This window comes from Spermophilus citellus (assembly GCF_964194105.1).
Source record: "Spermophilus citellus genome assembly, chromosome: 1".
In the NCBI taxonomy this organism is placed as follows: Eukaryota; Metazoa; Chordata; class Mammalia; order Rodentia; family Sciuridae; genus Spermophilus; species Spermophilus citellus.
Genome location: NC_138182.1, coordinates 244,542,643 through 244,561,095, shown reverse-complemented (window position 1 = coordinate 244,561,095; position 18,453 = coordinate 244,542,643). Strand labels below are relative to the sequence as shown.

At 39.4% G+C, this 18,453-nt stretch overlaps 1 protein-coding gene across 2 annotated transcripts in view; it reads right to left on the bottom strand.

The window, feature by feature from the left end:
- Positions 1-13,634, bottom strand: part of PLPP1 (phospholipid phosphatase 1) — a 97,534-nt gene extending 83,900 nt beyond the window's left edge. The window contains exon 1 of one of the 2 annotated variants that reach the window (XM_081306690.1): positions 13,501-13,634. In XM_081306690.1, the coding sequence (XP_081162816.1) occupies positions 13,501-13,558 (58 nt within the window). In that variant the 5' untranslated portion in view covers positions 13,559-13,634. The remainder of the gene's footprint in view (positions 1-13,500) is intronic. The other variant, XM_081306689.1, reaches the window with a different exon arrangement.
- Positions 13,635-18,453: the final 4,819 nt, after the last annotated feature.

The window sequence follows — 18,453 nt, the reverse complement described above, 5'->3', positions numbered from 1 at the left end:
GGGTTTTTTTTTGTTGTTGTTGTTACTGTTGTTGGTTGGTTGGTTTGAGATGGGAGTCTTACTATGTTGCCCAGGCTGGCCTCTAACTCCTAGGTTCAAATAATCCTTCTGCCTCAGTCTCCTGAGTAATTGGTCTATGGGCAAGCACCACCAGCTCTAGTATTTCATTCTTAATCATAATGCCTGAGGACATGAAAAAAAGAACAACTATAACATTCTTCCAAAGTTCTTCCAGTGATCTGCTCTTTTTCCTAGAAAATCCTAAATATAGATCTAATTAATTGGCTAAACTAAAAGACAAAGTCTTTACTTCAGGAAATTTGAATTGCTATGTGACCCTTATACCCTTATTAAACTGAAAATCAGAATCTCCACTGAAATCTCTTAATTGGACAGCAACTTCATCCATTGTGAAGCATGTCCTCATGATGAATCCTCTCAAGTGACCTCAACTCCTTTCAAAGAAGCCTCATCCTCTCCTGAACCCCTCTTAAAAGCCAAGAACATACCACCTGGTAAAATTCTTTCATTTTTTTTCTTCTCATTTTTCCACTGTCTTCTGTCTCCGTTTTTATCAGGAAAAACACTTTTTCTGCCAAAGCCCACATCAGAGCCTCTGGGCTAGAGGTTCCCTTGAGGTTAAAATTTCAGTCATGATTATTAAATAGCTCAAAGCTTTTAAATATGTTTTAAATGACAAGCAAAAAATATGGCTCTTATATAGGACTCAATTTTGCCAAGTTTTTTTAAATAACTTGGGCCATGGTATTATGATATCTGAATTCTGGTGCACATATTTTTAGTTATTGTTGGGTCTCTATGGCTATAGCATAGACAAAACTCCTTGTGTTCAATGTCTACATCCCAATGCCCTACCCTAAGTAATAAAGTATCCTGCCAGCTACAGCCTCTCAGTAACATTCAAGTCTTACCATTCTAATCATAAATTGGCTAATGAAATGTAAGACTAGTACGACTAGTACTGAGGAAAGTAGAAAAAGAATCTTATATAATTCATTTTTTTTAAAGTCTGGTTTCCTATTTATTATTCTACACATCATAGGTAGATTGCAGTGTTAAAGAGATTCCCCTAGTGTGTCAGATCTTTGCACCCACAGAAATGTCTCTTTATATTTAGTGGACTGTTAGAAGTGAGGTTTTTTTCTTTGTTGTTGTTTAATTGAACAATAAGTAAATATGTCTATCATTTTTCAAAATTGGAAATCCTCTTTGCCGAAACTTCAGTGAATCTGACCAAATTATATTCTGTTTGGCTTTTCCATATAACATGTATCACCATTTTTCAACAGTGTAACTGACAAAGGAATACCCAATAAGCTGCAAGATGTCAGGAGCTACTTGGCCATAGATAAAACTGTATGCCTATCTACAGATGGCTAAAGAAATTCAGGCAAGAGGCCTACATTACTTTGTATATTGGAGCCCATTTTCCTGTATTACTACTTCCTAAGTGCATCAGTCTTCAGCTTTTTCCCATTTTCTGCTGACAGTAATACCCCATTCTTGGTCAGGCTAAATTTATAATTAATATCCTGAAAGTCTGCTGCAGTTTCTCAAAATATTCCCTTGTACACCAAGTGTTCATTGTCTTCCTATGCTGAGTTCACTGGTGTCAACTGCTGCAACACGTTCTGTAGCAACTGATTCTCCTTAATAAGTGAGGTTCATTTACCACTATCATCTAGCAGTCATTATTTTCATTATAACTTAAATACGAATAAATAAAATAGCCATGTGATTTATTCATGAAGATTACAGGGAGTATAGAGGTAAGATAAGAACCTGACTTCCAAACCAATGGCTTTTAACTTGAAGTTACACTTTAAACTCTTTCAATAAAGTTACACAAATTAGCAATCAATGAAAAATTACCTACAATGTCAAATCCTAAGCATGGGGAAAAGTCCATGCAAAAACTTATCTTCATAAAATGGAACTATTCATTTGTATATTCAACAGCAGTACTTAGAATTTAACCCATATTGCCTGACACTTTAAAGTAAGTTTTAATGTAGATATCCAAAACTTGCTACAAAGTTAGCATTACCCATAACCTGCCTAACAAGTTTTGATAAAATCGTGAATCAGGAAACCTTTTCTCCATGTGGGCCATTGGGTCAGACGTAGGCAATATTGGGAAAGGAGCACATTTAAAATTCCCGTTTCTTATCCCATGCCCTTTGAAAAAAAGTAAAATACAATTAATGTCACTTGCTTCTGCTACATGATTTAACTAAGCTAGGGATATTTTCTAAATCAAAATTGAGATGTTATTTTTGTGTTTTTAAAAATCATTTCTAAGGAAAAATTTTATGAAAGTATGAATTTTAATTATACTTGATCAATACTTAACAAGCTACCCTCTCTGAAGAACACGGTTATCTAAAATTAGAATTATCCCAGAAAACTAGAGATGAGTGTAATTGTAATGTACATCCCTTTCTTATACTGTGGAAAGAAGAAAGGATAAATTCTTACTTACCAAAAGAAGTTATAAAGGCAACTGGTCTATTTAGGCTCTGAGTACTAAAGTTAGTTTAGGCTCTGACTACCCAAGCCATGCTATCCTCACCTCCCAAACACCTTGGTTTATTCTTATTTCTGGCTTGCTATTCTCTCTTTAACCATAAAATTTCTTTTGAATACCTTGCCAATGAGCTGTGGAAATGCTGCTCACACAGAAGTACAATGAGGTTATATGACCCCAGAAAAAAAAAACTGATTAGAAGTAATCAGAACATTTTTCATTGTAATCTGGGCACTGAAAACTGAAAAACTAACCAGATTCCCTCCTCAATGCTATTTAAACTGTCACTAGGGCTACACCAATAATTTTCTAAAAGAAAAATCACCAGCTCATTTGGCTGGGGATGTGGCTCAAGTGGTAGCGCGCTCGCCTGGCATGCGTGCGGTCCGGGTTCGATCCTCAGCACCACATACCAACAAAGATGTTGTGTCCGCCGAGAAATAAAAAATAAACATTAAAAATTCTCTCTCTCTCTCCTCTCTCACTCTCTTTAAAAAAAAAAAAATCACCAGCTCACAAAATCAGATTGAAAAAGCATAGTGTCTCAAGGGTACCAAAAGGGCTTATCAGATTAATAATGATAATGATGACAACAACAATTGCAGAGTGCCTACTGCAGTTCAGGACTATGCTAAACACATCACATACATTGTCACACACATTAGCTCATCTGATTTCACAGCGCTATAAGGAAGGCATGATTAGCTGCAACTTTTTCCTCCTTAACTGAGGAAACTCATAAGGAAGTCAGGTGACCTTCCAATAACACATAGTAACAGATGGAGCTAGAATTCAGATCTCAGAAGAGTGGTTGATGCAATTATGTTGCCTATTCCTTCTTGTAACAAACATCTGAATGCTTATTATGTGCCACACACTTTCTAAGCACCCATGTTAAGAGTGTTTTCACCTCTTAATGTGTATCCTCTAAACTTTCTACAGGAATTATTTCCAGAACTAGCCAAAAGTAAAAATTCCCAAAGTTTTATATTATCTCTGTTGTAAAGAAAAGCAAAGATCTCAGGGGAAACCATGCTGAAATAAAGATAGGCTTCATTAAAATATCTACCTATCTCCCCTTACATGGCTCTGTATATCTCTTGAGGATTGAGATCTTGTCTCACTTGATCTCGGTAATCTCAGTGCTAAGCTATAACATATACATTATTATTTCTTATGTGTCTGTTTTCTACCATAAGCAAGAAGCTTTCAGACAACCATGGGTTTTGTTTTTCCAATCATTTTTGTATCCCCAGTGGTAGAGCATAAAATGAAGCTAATACTATACACCTCATAGTTTGTGATATTACTTGAGTTTATATAAAATATTTACCAAGGCACATCATAGGAATTCAGTAACTAATGGTGTTCTTCTCTTCTCATTTACCTTTCCAGCACTGAAGCAGCCAACCCATGTCTCCTGCTGCTGACACAAATGAACCAAAAGGCAAGGCAACACATGGTTTAACAGCTAGCAATTAACTGAAGAGCTCATCTGCTACACATTTCCTATGTTATTTTTCTGGACACCCCACCCTGAAAAAGACTCAGGAAACATTTCCAAGCAGTGACAACTTAAAACTGAATCACAAGGTTCTAACTATATCTGCTGGAATGCCTTACCAAAGGTAACTCTGAACACTGTATACATGATTCACTCAAAAAACAAGAAAGGCAAAGGTCTTCTTTCCCTGTGAAGATTAACAGGAATGCCTACAACAACAATGCTTTTTTGAAGAAAAAAGCTATGGGCATGTTATTTGAACAGGGCAGTTTAGTTACATTACAAGTTATTTCTTGATGTTATTAGGAGTTTGAAATATAAAAATTAGAGTGCCTCTTTTAAACAGTAGATACTTGTTCAAACTATGGTAAGCAGAAATTGACTCTTGAATATACATCATAACTAAACATGATTAAGATAGTCATAAGGGGCTGGGATTGTGGCTCAGCAGTAGAACGCTCGCGGGCGGGACCCGGGTTCAATCCTCAGCACCACATAAAAAAAACATAAAGGCATTGTGTTGTGTCCATCTACACCTAAAAAATAAATATATATATAAAAAGATAGTCATAAAATATTTAAGCCACCTAAAATAATCATTGCTTTTATATAGCCAACTAAATCTCCCAACTCCTACTTCCTCACCACTATCATTTATTATAACCTTTCCCAATCTAGACTAGTTAATCAGTACTCAAAAGTTATAAGCCTCAAAAATGCACTTCTCCCCAGGCACAGTGGCACACGCCTGTAATCCCAGTGGCTCAGGAGGCTGAGGCAAGAGGATCACGAGTTCAAAGACAGCCTCAGCAACTTAGCAAGGCCCTAAGCAACTCAGTGAGACCCTGTCTCTAAATAAAATACATAAAAATGGTCTGGGGATATGGCTCAGTAGTTAAATGCCCCTGGGTTCAATCCCCAGTACCAAAAAAATAAAATAAAATAAAAATGCACTTCCCAATTCCTGACCATACCACTTCTTAGCTGGGTGGCCTTGGGTGATTTCCCAACAATTCTAGGCCTCAGTTCCATCATCTGCCAAAGGAGATGACCAAGCACCCCTCCTGAAGCAAGTTATTGAGGGACCGCACAGGCTACATAATATCTAAAGAGCACTAAATAAACAGCAGTTATAATTATCCATTCTGATATTTAAAATTAAAGGTGACGAATAACTATTAAGAATACCAAGGTGTCTAGCGATTAGAGAAATGCAAATCTAAACGACTCTACGATTTCATCTCCAGTCAGAATGGCCATCAATCATCAAGAATACAAGCAACAATAAGTGTTGGCAAGGATGTGGGGGAAAAGATAGACACGTACATTGCTGGTGGGATTGCAAATTGGTGCAACCACTATGGAAAGCAATATGGAAATTCCTCAGAAAACTTGGAAGCCAGGCGCAGTGGTGCATGCCTGTAATCCCAGTAGCTCAGGAGGCTAAGACAGGAAAATCGCAAGTTCATAGCCAGCCTCAGCAAAAAGTGAGGTACTAAGCAACTCAGTGAGATCTTGTCTCTAAATAAATATACAAAGTAGGGCTAAGGATGTGGCTCAGAGGTCAAGTGCCCCCGAGTTCAATCCCTGGTATCTCCCCCCACAAAAAAGAAAACTTGGAATGGAACCACCATTTGGCCAAGCTATCCCACTCCTCAGTGTCTACCCAAAGAACTTAAAATCATCATGCTACAGTGACACAACCACTTCAATGCTTATAGCAACACAATTCATAATAGCCAAACTGTGGAAGCAACCTAGATACCCTTCAATAGATGAATGAATAAAGAAACTGTGATATAAATACACAATGGACTACTATCCAGCAATATAAAGAGAACAAAATTATGGCATTTGCAAGTAAATGGACGCAGTTAGAGAACATCATGCTAAGCAAAGTAAGCCAATCCCAAAAAACCAAAGGCCAAATGTTTTCTCTGATGTGCTAATCCATAATGGGGGGGGGGTCAGGATGAGTGGAGGAACTTTGAATTGGGCAAAGGGAAGTGGGGAAGCATGGGGATAGGAAAGATGATGAAATGTGATGGACATCATTATCCTAGGTACATGTATGATTTCATGAATAGTGTGACCCTACTTTGTGGACAACCAGAGAAGTGAAAAATTATGCTCTGTGCACAATGAATTGAAGAGTATTCTGCTGTCATGTATAACTGATTAGTATAAATTTTTTAAATTTTAAATGTGATCCATATACACAATGCAATATTACTTAGCCTTAAAGAAGAATGAAATAATGGCATTTGCAGGTAAATGAGTGAAGCTGGAGAATATCATGCTAAGTGAAATAAGCCAAACCCAAAAAAACCAAAGGCTGAATGTTTTCACTAATGAGCAGATGCTGATCCATAATGGGGAGGGGGGTATGAAGGGACTTTAGATTGTGCAGAGGTGAGGGAGGTAAGGGGAGGGGAGGGGGTATGGGGGTGGGAAGGACAGTGGAATGAGATGGATATTATTATCCTATATACATGTATGACTACACTACTGGTATGTGACTCTGCACCATGTTCAGCCACAGGAAGAAGTTGTGCTCCACTGATGTACAATGTGTCAAAATGCATTCTACTGTCATGTATAACTAATTAGAACAGGTTAAAAACTAAAAATAAAAAAAAGAATACTAAGGAAGGAAGAGCTAGGAGTATGGCTCAGTAGAACACTTGCCTAGTAGGGGTGAGACCCTGGGTTCAATCTGAGGGCTGAGGGGGATGGCCATGGATGAATACCACAATCTATTGATACATATAATAATCCAGCCAGAAAACTGGCTTCTTTTCTATTATGAAATGCCCTTTCCTCCTTTGATCTTCAACACCTGCTCTCCCCTATGCTTGGAAATTTCCCCCAGCTCCTCGTAGCCAATTCATTTTCATCCTTAAATCTCAATGTAAGTAGCTCTCAATTCAAATCTCCCTTCCTCAGAGAAGCCTTTCTGGAGACTATCATCCCCCAAAGTCTCACTGTTATAACCCTATTTTAATTCTTTCATAGCCTCAGTAATTATTATCTCTTAGTACAGAGAACTTACCTTTTTCACAGTTATTTTCTATTATAGTAAGCACTTAATGTATGCTCAATAAATAATTAAAGGAAAGATGTTGAAAACTCAAATACTTTTAAAAAGTTAACACTGAGCTCATACAACATAAAAACAATTTCAGGTTAATATGTGTTAAAACAAATATCTGAAAAACAAGGATAAGAGAAAGAAAAGGTATGAAGAGGTATAACACAATAGCTTTTTTTTGCTGCTTGCTGAACTACAGAGAGGAATTCAAATGATAGAATTTACATAAGTGAGAATGTAAAATTATGTTCATTCAAATGTCTTAGGACTATAACTCTACTTTTTTACAAGGGAGAAATCATTTCCAAGACCTCGGCAAAAAAAAATAGTAAAGGTGCAGCTAAGTCTGTTTTCTGGAGTAAGCTGAAATTCAGGACTTATCACTGCATAAAGTAACAGTTTTTCCATTTGTCTAAGTATATTCTACCACAGATCTATACAGATCAATTTCCACCTTGCCTGGAATACCACCAGATGAAGACCCATATATGTGGTTTCACACATAACTGATAAAACACTAGGCTTCAAAAGCATTCCATGAGGACTAGTGGGAAACGTTTTAAAGTTCCTAGCACAAAACTAGCTGATATTATTTCTACTGATGCAATTATCATGCTATAGATGGTAGGATTATAAAGGATTATTTTACTTCATAAACATATATATCAATAGGAATTGTGACCTATTCACAGAATTGGGAACATCTCCAGCAACACCAAATCTAGCAGCAGGGAAGCAGATCTCCCAGGCCTCCTGCTGATGTCCCTCATATTGGCCAAAGCCAACCAGAAACCAAAAAGCAAGGGCTCAGCTGATATAGCGCATGTAAACTACTTCCCAGAGCACAGTACAGGATAGAAAAAAGATCTGGTGAAGCAAATGGAGAAAATGTACAGAAAGGTACTCCAAGTGATTCCCACACAGCAAAACACAAACATATGGTTCACTTAAAATTTGAAAGTTTAGTCACTTTTGTTGCCAACTTCTTTTTTAGTAGGGTAAATATTAACAACCTCAACTTAAATTTCTTATCCAAAAAAAATCAGAATAATTCCCCAAAGTGAACAACATATCAAAAATTTTGGTACAGCTCAGCCAGAAATGACTAAATGAGAAAGAGATTAAGATTCATAGCATGTCTCTGAGTTTCCAAAAGTATGTTATTCAAAGAGAATATAAAGGAAGAATTTAGATTTCATAAAATATATGAGGAAAGTTCTCTGAATATTTCCATACTCTATTCCAAACAAGGTAAATTTAAGTTAAAACTCAACTGTATAAAACAAGTAGGGCCAAATAGTTATAATCCAGGCCTCTACTTTGTTCCAAAATGCTCACTTAAAGGAAGAAAAAAGTCTGATTCAACAAATAGCCAGTTCAACAAACTTTTTTTCAATTCCTTCCTTTTATGGCTAGAAGAGAAAAATTAAATGATATACAGAAAACAAACCAACAAACTTTTATCAGAATCAAGTTTCATTAATTGAAGTTAGTAGAACTGAACTGCCCAATAGTCAGCATAGGCACTGTGTCCTATTGGTTCACTGGCTTATTTTTATCTTCAGTGCCTAAACAATGTCTAGCACCCATCAGATAGTCAATAAGTATGTACTAAATAATGAGTGGATGAATGAACAAATGTTATGAGAAAAGGGAAAGCACAAAATGCTGGAGGTTATTCAACAAAAGCAAATTTTTTCAAAATCTTCACCACCACCACCACCACCCCCCTCCCCTAAAGTCACCTGAAAGGAATCCAAACTGGGAGTTGGGAAAGGAACAACTCCTTAGGGCATATTAGTTGCATAGAATGATGTCAGCATTATGATAATGACATATGTCATCAGTATGATATAATTACTAATAGTAGCAGGGGTTCCACAACCACCTGGCTTGGTTATGTTATTACTGCCAGATTTTTTTCTATACATATTGACTTTGATTTGGCATAATGGTGATACAACATTTAGAGCACGCTGGGGGTAACTCAAACCCCTCCCTCCTGAGAAAGCCAACACTGGCATCCATGGGCTTCTGTTTGCATCTGCTACTAAGGGAAGCTGTAGTTGATGTCTAGTGCAGAGAGAGAGGCTGTATCAAATCTGTTCTGCACATAGATGAGTATTATCAGTTAGGGTCCTAGCAAAAAGAAGCACACTACCTGATATATTCATGAGAATGTAATGAAGGGAGAATTTTAAAAGGTGTAAGCAGGATTTGGGGAAAGCAGCAAAGGACAATGCTATATCTTCAGATGGCAACACCTGAAAGTCATTATCATCTCTAGGTCTGAAGAGGCAAGAGAAGGGTTACCAGAACCCATAAAGATCTCTGTAGCTGACTGGAAGAAAGGGCCACTGAATAGGAATGTGACCTACTCAGAACATCCAAAATCCAGCAGGAGTGAAGTGGCTCTTCCAGGCCTCCTGCTGATATCCCTCACATTGGCCAAAGCCAACTAGAAACCAAGACAAGGGCTCAATTGACATAGCCCATGTAAGTTCTTCCCAGAGCACAGAGCAGGGTGGAGAAAAGAGCTGGTAGGGCAAACGGAGAACAGGTAACACAGAAAGGTATTCCAAATGATCACCACCCAGCAAAACACAGATATATAGCTTTTGCCAGTTCCACCTAAATCTTGTAGACAACATGAAACTGCCTGCAAATAAGTCATAAGTATAGGTACTTACTTAGGTTCCTAATGCCCTAGGTCAAGTTGGGAAAAAAAAAAAGAAAGAAAGTAAGTCTACAAGTAATTCTAGGCATCTTCTGACATTCTGCATCTCTAAAAGAAAACAGATAAGCCATCTCTCTATAAATGGAATACACCTAGGATAAGGCCCTTCTCTGCTCCTCTGCTCAAAAGGTACCTATTCCATACCTGCATTATTAAACTTATCATGACATATTATAACCTCTTATTTGTCCAGAGACTGTCTATTCATCTTTGTATCACTAGTATCTAACAAAATACAAAGTTGGCCTTTCAATGCGCACTGAATCAATTAAAGGACTCAGGGTCAATTAACTGGCTGCCTAATGGCATGGTGGCTAAAATATGGAATGACCTTTAGCAATTAACTAACAAGTTATATTCTGTACATGCCTTAATAAACTGGGCTAAAACAGTATCAGCCCACCATCATTGTCTGCAGACCAACTTTTCTCATGTGCTCAATGTATATGGCCTTTATTATCAATCATCAAAAGAACTAGGGAAAGATGGTAAGATTATGATTCATTTCAGAAAGGAGTCAAATATACTTAACCTTTCAAAATGCTCATTCTTTTTCCAAGGGCTTACCAGATTTCCTGAAGGAGCTAACAATTCAGATAGAGAATTCATGTTTCACACTGATAATAAAGATGATTTAGGGACAACACACACACACACACACCCCCCAAGAGAGAGAGGCATATTTACTGATCACATCAACAGGCATCATCCTTGGTAAAATTATAAGCACTTATGTAAGAAAAACACATAATATCATTAAAATGGATATACTGTACAATGTTCGGGTAGTCATTAACAGAATCTGGAACATATGCACATTATAATTATGAATCATTTTCACATAACCCTGTACTTATGAAGTGCTTAATCATCTTTTTGTTGGTAGTCAACTTCTACCTATGAATGCCTCACAGAAAAAGGAAAAAGTTAATAACCCTTTTCAAGCTGCCATGATTTTAGGCAGCCAACCTCCTGCTGTCAGTGAGGTGAATAAAAACCAAATTTAATATGATACTTAGACTCTACTAGAAAGGATAAGTTTGCTATAAATATGTCTTCCAAAAGTTGGCATGACAAACTTTTCAATCTTCTGGACCACTGCTTTTACTCACTGTTATAATGGAGAGTTGATGTTAACTCTAATGTCATCTTACCTATCTAATTAAGTCAGTACAAAAAAATCACTTTCTATTTAGGAAAAGGGAAGTCTGACCTTATCTTTACAATACACTTAATATACTTCAAAAGAAATTTCAGTAATATGAAAACAGATAAATATGTTTCAAATACATGAAGTATTTTAAACTAAATGCATAAGTCCTCAAAGAAAACTTTTTCCAAAACCACCAAAACATTTCAAATGTCTTTTTCAAAGTCATCATAGTTACTTTACTGCCAGGTCAATGTAGCACTAAAATTAACCTCTAATAGGACAATTATGTGATGTATGCATCATATTAAAAATATAGGCCAGATGTGGTGGCACACGCCTGTAATCTCAGTGGCTCAGGAAGCTGAGATATGAGGATCTCGAGTTCAAAGCCAGCCTCAGCAATGGTGAGGCGCTTAGCAACTAGGTGAAACCCTATCTCTAAATAAAATACAAAAAATAGGTCTGCGGGGTGTGGCTCAGTGGTTGAGTGGCCCTGAGTTCAATCCCTGTTACCCCCCCAAAAAAATTATATATATATATATGTATATATATACATATATGTATATATATATATATATGCCACAAGAACTTGAAATTTATAAAGTTATACTGCTTATAGGTTCCCCCACTCTACATAATTTTTTAATACAGATCTACCATATGGCTTTGTGTTTAATAACTTTAGTTTCATCTATCTAAGAGCAGTATGTATGTTTCATCCCTACTCATCAGTGTTAGGTCCACAGGGAGAAAAAAAAATCATGCTTTATAAATTAATAACTCCCAGTAGGCAGGAAAGGGTACAGTTGATACATAAAAATTACACAATATATAGCAATGAAGGATGTTATCCAATAGACTGAGATTACCAAAATTCCTGACTGAACATTTTCCTCTTCCTTCACTAAATATAAATGAAGTTTAACCAAGTTCCACTGATACAGAATACATCACAGTATATTTTCAATGTAGCATCTTTAGCAAAGGTAAAGTTTTCATTACAAATGAATAAATCTGAATATATTTTAATTACTATGCCCTGACATCTGAAAGGACTATTTCTATAAAGACTGTTCCAAAACTGTATTCCCCTCTCCTAAGCTTAATTCCTAAAATTCACCATGGACCTATAAAGTAGGTGTCCTGGTAACCAAAAAAAAAAAAAAAAAAATATAAATATATATATATATATATATATATATATATATATATATATATATATACATACATATATATATATACACATACACACACACACATATAGATATATAGATAACAAAAAGAAATTTTGTCTATAAAAACAATCTTGTCAAATTTAAACGGATTAGACAATATCGCAAGCACCTAAAAGGTCAAGTTTGAAGCAAGAGAATAGAATACTCAGAAACTATTGGATTAAAACTAGGGGAATTTCCTTTCTCTGAAAAGCTATTATTCAGATTTGCATCTAGGATGCTAAAAAACAGACATCTCAGATCCTGGGAATTTGCCAGTAGTACTACTTAGATTACTTAAACATGAGTCGGACTACCCAAAGCTCCAGCAGATCTTGTTGTTTTCCATAACACACATAATTCACAACATAGCTGCTTTCCATAATATATATTTTAAAAGGTGAAACCAACTCCTTCCAACGCCTCACCCTTATCCAGATGATTCCAATTCTTCCTCAACAGGAAGAAGCACCTGACAATCAGAAACCCAGAACAGAAGTTGTCCAATCAGGAAAACTTCGCCAAATGTGCTGCAGCTTAAGAATGTCTAGTGCTTCTTGTGGGCTGTCATAGGAAATGGAAGCGCTATACCATGGCAAGGTTTGAGCAGAAAAAGAAACAGCAGGTCTGAGATACATTCCCCTAAAAGCAAGCCTCTTCAGAACTATAGGTAGAAACTTGGCATCCTCATCCCCATATGCAACCTGACAATTTACAACCTGGCAACACCTTCTAATTAGAAACGTTCTAGCCTTTTATAGCCAAAAAATTTAACTGCTTCCCACAAGTAAAATAAGCCAGGCACTGGCGCCTGCTACTGAGAAGCCCTAGTGCATCAAATCTCCAGTTTCGCTACAGAACCTGAGGAGCCAGCGACCAGGTTTCTCTGAGTTGAGAGGGAGGAGCCCACCCTGCCAGCTAGAGTGGACCGGGAAACAGAGGACAGCAGCAAGGCACCGAGCGCAGAGGCGTGAACAGCGTCCAAGCAGAGGCCGGCTCAGCATACCCGCGGGCGACAGACAGGAGGTCACGCGGGGGCCAGGGTGCAGGTTGCAAAGCAGGGTCCCGGGCTGCAGAAGCCGCCCCCGCGTCTCGCCCCGCTGCAACGCGCGCGTCAGGCACACACCCCCCAGCCTTGCCAGTCCTCGGCACTGCAGCAGTCAGTCCTCTTCCAAAAGACCCCGGCCCACACCCTGGCGCACCCCACCGCGGGCCCGCGCGCACACGCCCCTCGGCCCGGAGCGCGTACGTACCCAGCAACACGCACAACACATCGAGGGCCACGTACGGCAGCCGCGTCTTGTCAAACATGGTCTCGGCCCGGACCCCCCCGCACAGGCGGCGGACAAAGCTGCGGGCGGACGGCCGAGGCACCGGATTCTCGAGCCCGGCCTCGGGACTGGCCACAGCCCCTCCCGGTCGGAGGAGAACAGCGGAGGGCAGACTGGAGCCCGGCGGAGCTCCGGTCACTAGCAATGGCGCCGGGGACCCCTCCCCTCGCGGCTCCCGCAAACACTCGTTCGGGTCCGCGGCACTCGCGTGCCGGCCGCAGCAGCCCTGTCGCCCGAGGCCCTGTTCGGTCGGCCCTGGCCTGCCCCGACTGCTCGCAGTGCGGATCCCGGCGCCCTCTCCAACAGGCGGGGCGTGGGGACTCGTGCTTTAAGGATGAGGACCGGTAGGGAGGCAGGAACGCAGGCTGGGGCCCCACCCGCCGGGCAGCGCCGGACCATCCAGCGCGCGGCCTCGCAGGCTGTGGGAGCGCGGCAGGGCGGGGCCGGGGAAACCCCGGCCGGGGCGGGCAGCCAATCAGCGCGCCGGCCCCGCCCTGCCGACCTGCGGGGGCCGCCCTGAGGTTGAGTCCCGGCTGGCGGGGCAGGCGTGAATGCAGCAGGGTCTGGAGCCTTTGCTCCCCTGCGCATTCTGCTGGTGATCTAGGCAGTTCTGCTTTCAGTGGAGAACCAGGCCTCGGGTCCATGATCCCAGAGCCTCGGCTGCCTGCCACCCCTCTGTTCTTCTTTGGAAATGGGTAATGAAGAGGTCTGAGTAGAGGGTGACAAAGATTCTCCGTGACCGAATTTTAGTTAGGCTTCTCTGTACGATGGCCTTCCTTTCTGTCCTAGCAGAATACTGCTAAGTCATCCTCTCATCCTGACGCCTGATCACTCTTGGTATTTTGACACTTGATATCTGAGGATATTTCTTTTATTCCCCCGCCTGTGATGTATAAATTCTTGGCCTGCCTTTGTTAAGAATCCCCCTGCCTTTGATGTTCTTCTCCTCCTAGTAATTTTCCATCCACTTGTTTCTTGGCTATAAGTCTCCAGCTGTCTTTGCTGTTTTCTGAGTTTAGCTCAGTTCTCCCCCGCCCCCCCCCCCATATCAGTTAGAACTGCTATTACAATGGACTTTAATGAATGCTTCATCAAGGGGGCTGGGAATGTGGCTCAGTGGTTGAGTAAGCTTTCTTTTTTTTTTTTTTTAAGAGAGAGTGAGAGAGGAGAGAGAGAATTTTTAATTTTTATTTTTTATTTTTTTTTTAGTTCTCGGGGGACACAACATCTTTGTTGGTATGTGGTACTGAGGATCGGACCCCGGCGGCACGCATGCCAGGCGGGCGCCCTACCCCTTGAGCCACATCCCCAGCCCCTCGAGTAAGCTTTCCTAGCATGTGCCAAGCCTAGTTTCATCTCCAAGAGCGTCAAAACAATTTTAAAATTATGTTTTAATAAGTATCCAAAAATTTTTTTCTTTAATAACAGCAATCTCCCTGCCACATTCCCAGGAGGACCATAGAGCATATTTTATTTATTTATTTATTTTTATTATTAGTTGTTCAAAACATTACAAAGCTCTTGACATATCATATTTCATACCATAGAGCATATTTTAAATCTCAGTTGCCTAATCAATAAAAAGGGGATGTTAATAATCCCTGCTCTGTGTTCTAGTCAAAGAGAGAGAGTGAAGCCCAGAAAAGATAATATGAAAGTTGCTTTATAAAAATTAAACTGATACAGATGTTAACAATTGGTATCTTTATTTATAATTTACCCTCTTTTACAAAGATATAAAGCACAAATCACAAAATGTGCCTACTTGTGAGGATGGCCTCAGGCCTGAACCTAAGTAACTCCATTTTAAAAATTCCAGTTTGAAACCTGCAGTCTTACCAGGTACACCCACAGAGCCCTCCAGTATGGCCTCAGATAAGTTACTTACCCTCACCCTGATAAACAGAGTGAAGCCCCTGGCAGGCTGTCCTTGCCTGATGAGAGGGAAAAGCAAGAAGATCAGGGTGGATACCACCAGACCAGATGTTTCTGACATCACGGTAAATGATGTCATGAAGAAATCCAGTGGTAGCTGATAAGGATTGAAAGGGGGGATCAAAAGCCCCAAAATTTAGTATGAATAATAGAGCTAGTGAACAGGGATTCAGGCAGCCGAAACAAGTATACACTTGAGCTGGAGAACCTGATGAGGACCTGACATCCCATCACTTGTCATCGTTTCCTGATCCTCTGTGTGATCCTAACAGCTCCAAACTTTACCGCCTCATCTGGACCCTGGTGAGAGCCACAACTTCTCCCTCAACAGGGAGACTCTCTCCTCAACAGGCTGACCACTCCACGCCAGGAAGAGCCTGCCTTGGTTCCAAACCTGGTCACCGCGGTCTGAGTGAGTGTACATCTGGTGGACCTAAAGCCTAAGGCTTAAGACTTTTGAACTTAGTGTGCAGAGGGAATGTCTGTCATTAGCCTATCATGATTAAGTGTGTTTTGCAGTGCTTAGAGTTAATCTAGAATTATTTGCTGTGCATTGATTATGTCTATTGCAGTGCCTAGCATTAAGGATCATTGTTTTCTTGATTAAGAACCTATAGAGTGACTAAAGATTTCATCTCACTCCAGTCAGAATGGCAGCTATTATGCATACAAACAACAATAAGTGTTGTCGAGAATGTGGGGAAAAGGTACACTCATACACTGCTGGTGGGACTGCAAATTGGTGCAGCCAATATGGAAAGCAGTATGGAGATTTCTTAGAAAATTGGGAATGGAATCACCACTTGACCCAGCAATCCCTCTCCTCGGTCTATACCCAAAGGACTTAAAATCAGCATACTACAGGGACACAGCCACATCAATGTTTATAGCACCACAATTCACAATAGCTAAACTGTGGAATCAACCTAGATGCCCTTCTGTAGATGAATGGAGCTGAATGTTTTCTTTGATATAAGGAAGCTGATTCATAGTGGGATAGGGAGGGGGAGCATGGGAGGAATAGACGAACTCTAGATAGGGCAGAGGAGTGGGAGGGAAGGGAGGGGGCATGGGTTAATTAATAATGATTGAATGTGATAATCATTATTATCCAAAGTACATGTATGAGGACACGAATTGGCATAATTATACTATGTATACAACCAGAGATATGAAAAATTGAGCTCTATATATGTAATAAGAGTTGTAATGCATTCTGCTGTTATATATAAATAATTTTTAAAAAGTAGTGAGGTACTGTTTTGGGTACAAAACTGAAAAAAAAAAGAAGCTATCGAGTGAAATTGTATTGAGTAATTTAAGTCAATAAAGCATTGAAAGGGGCAGAAGTGCATGGACATTCTTTATTTGTCCCCTCGACTGCATCCGTCGCAATTTTGCCCCCTTCCCACAGTACTACTCAGACTTTTCCTGCAAAGCACTCCTACTATCAATGGAAAAATAACACTAAACTCAGAAAGTCTGAAAATAAAGCTCCAAATGACCCTGAGAAGCAAAATATATATTTGAAGAAGTATACTTTTCTTTAAAAGGAATGTAGATTTTTTAATTTCACCTTTTGTTTGAATAACTTCCAAAAGCTTCAAACAATTTATACTTGAGAAAGGTGTGCCATTGTTTATTCTGTGGCTTCCCTTGCTTACAGAGCTATAAGGGCCCCAGATTGCAAGGTCACAGTAAATTGAAAGTACTTTTGATAGATTCTAAGTATTCATTATTCAAAAAAAAGAAAACTTATTGAGTTGGGCCTGGTGGAACATGCTTTTAATCTCAGCAACTCTATAGGCTGAGACAGGATGATCTGAAATTCAAAGCCAGCCTCAGCAACTTAATGAGGCCCTGTCTTGAAATAAAAATAGAAAGGGCCGTGGATGTATTCAGTGGTAAAGTGCCCTTGGGTTAAATCCCCAGTACAAGAAGAAGGAGAAGGAGAAAGGAGAAAGGAAAGGAGAAGGAGAAATATATTTATTGAGCACCAACTGTATGTCAGGTACACAGTCTAGGCTGTGTTTTATTTAAACAGGTTTTGAAATAAACATTTACTTTTAAAGTTCTTTTTCAAAAATTTTTCAAAAATCTTATTTTGCTCATTATTCTTCATTATTCTTTCAGCTTTTTTTTTTTTTTTTTTGGTATGGGGGATTTAACCAAGGGGTGCTTTACCACACTTAGCTACATCCCCACATCCCCAACCCCCTTTTTTTTTTTTTTTTTTTTTTTTGAGACAAGGCCTTGCTAAATTTCTGAGGCTAGCCTCAAACTCTCAATTCTGTCCCAGCCTCTTGAGTTGCTGGGATTACAGGCATGCACCACCACGCCTGGCCTCAACATTTATTTTTTAAAACAGCTTTATTAAAAGAGATAATTCATATAGCATATACTCACCCATTTGAAATATAGACTCCAATGCTTTTTAGTATGTTCATAGAGTTGTACAATCATCTCCACAACTTTAGTACATTTTCATCACCCAAGAAACTCCATAACCATTAGTAGTTATTCCCAATTTATTTCCCACCCCCAAGTTTCAGGCAATCACTTATTTGCTTTCTGTCTCTATATATTTGCCTATCCTGAACTTCCCCCCCACTCCTATCTAACTGTAAATATATGTCCTTTGATGAGCATCTCCCATACCCCAACCATCTAAGCCTCTGGTAAACAGTATTCTATCTCTGTCCTTCATGATCATTTTTTAAATATTTTTTTGTTGTAAATGGATCTTTTACATATATATATATATATATATATATATATATATATATATATATATAGTGCTGAGGATCGAACCCAGGGCCTCACACATGCCAGGCAAGTGCTCTACCACTGAGCCACATCTCCAGCCCCTATGATCACCTTTTTTAGTTTACATATAAGTGAGATTATGCAGCATTTGTCTTTCTGTGCCTGGCTTATTTC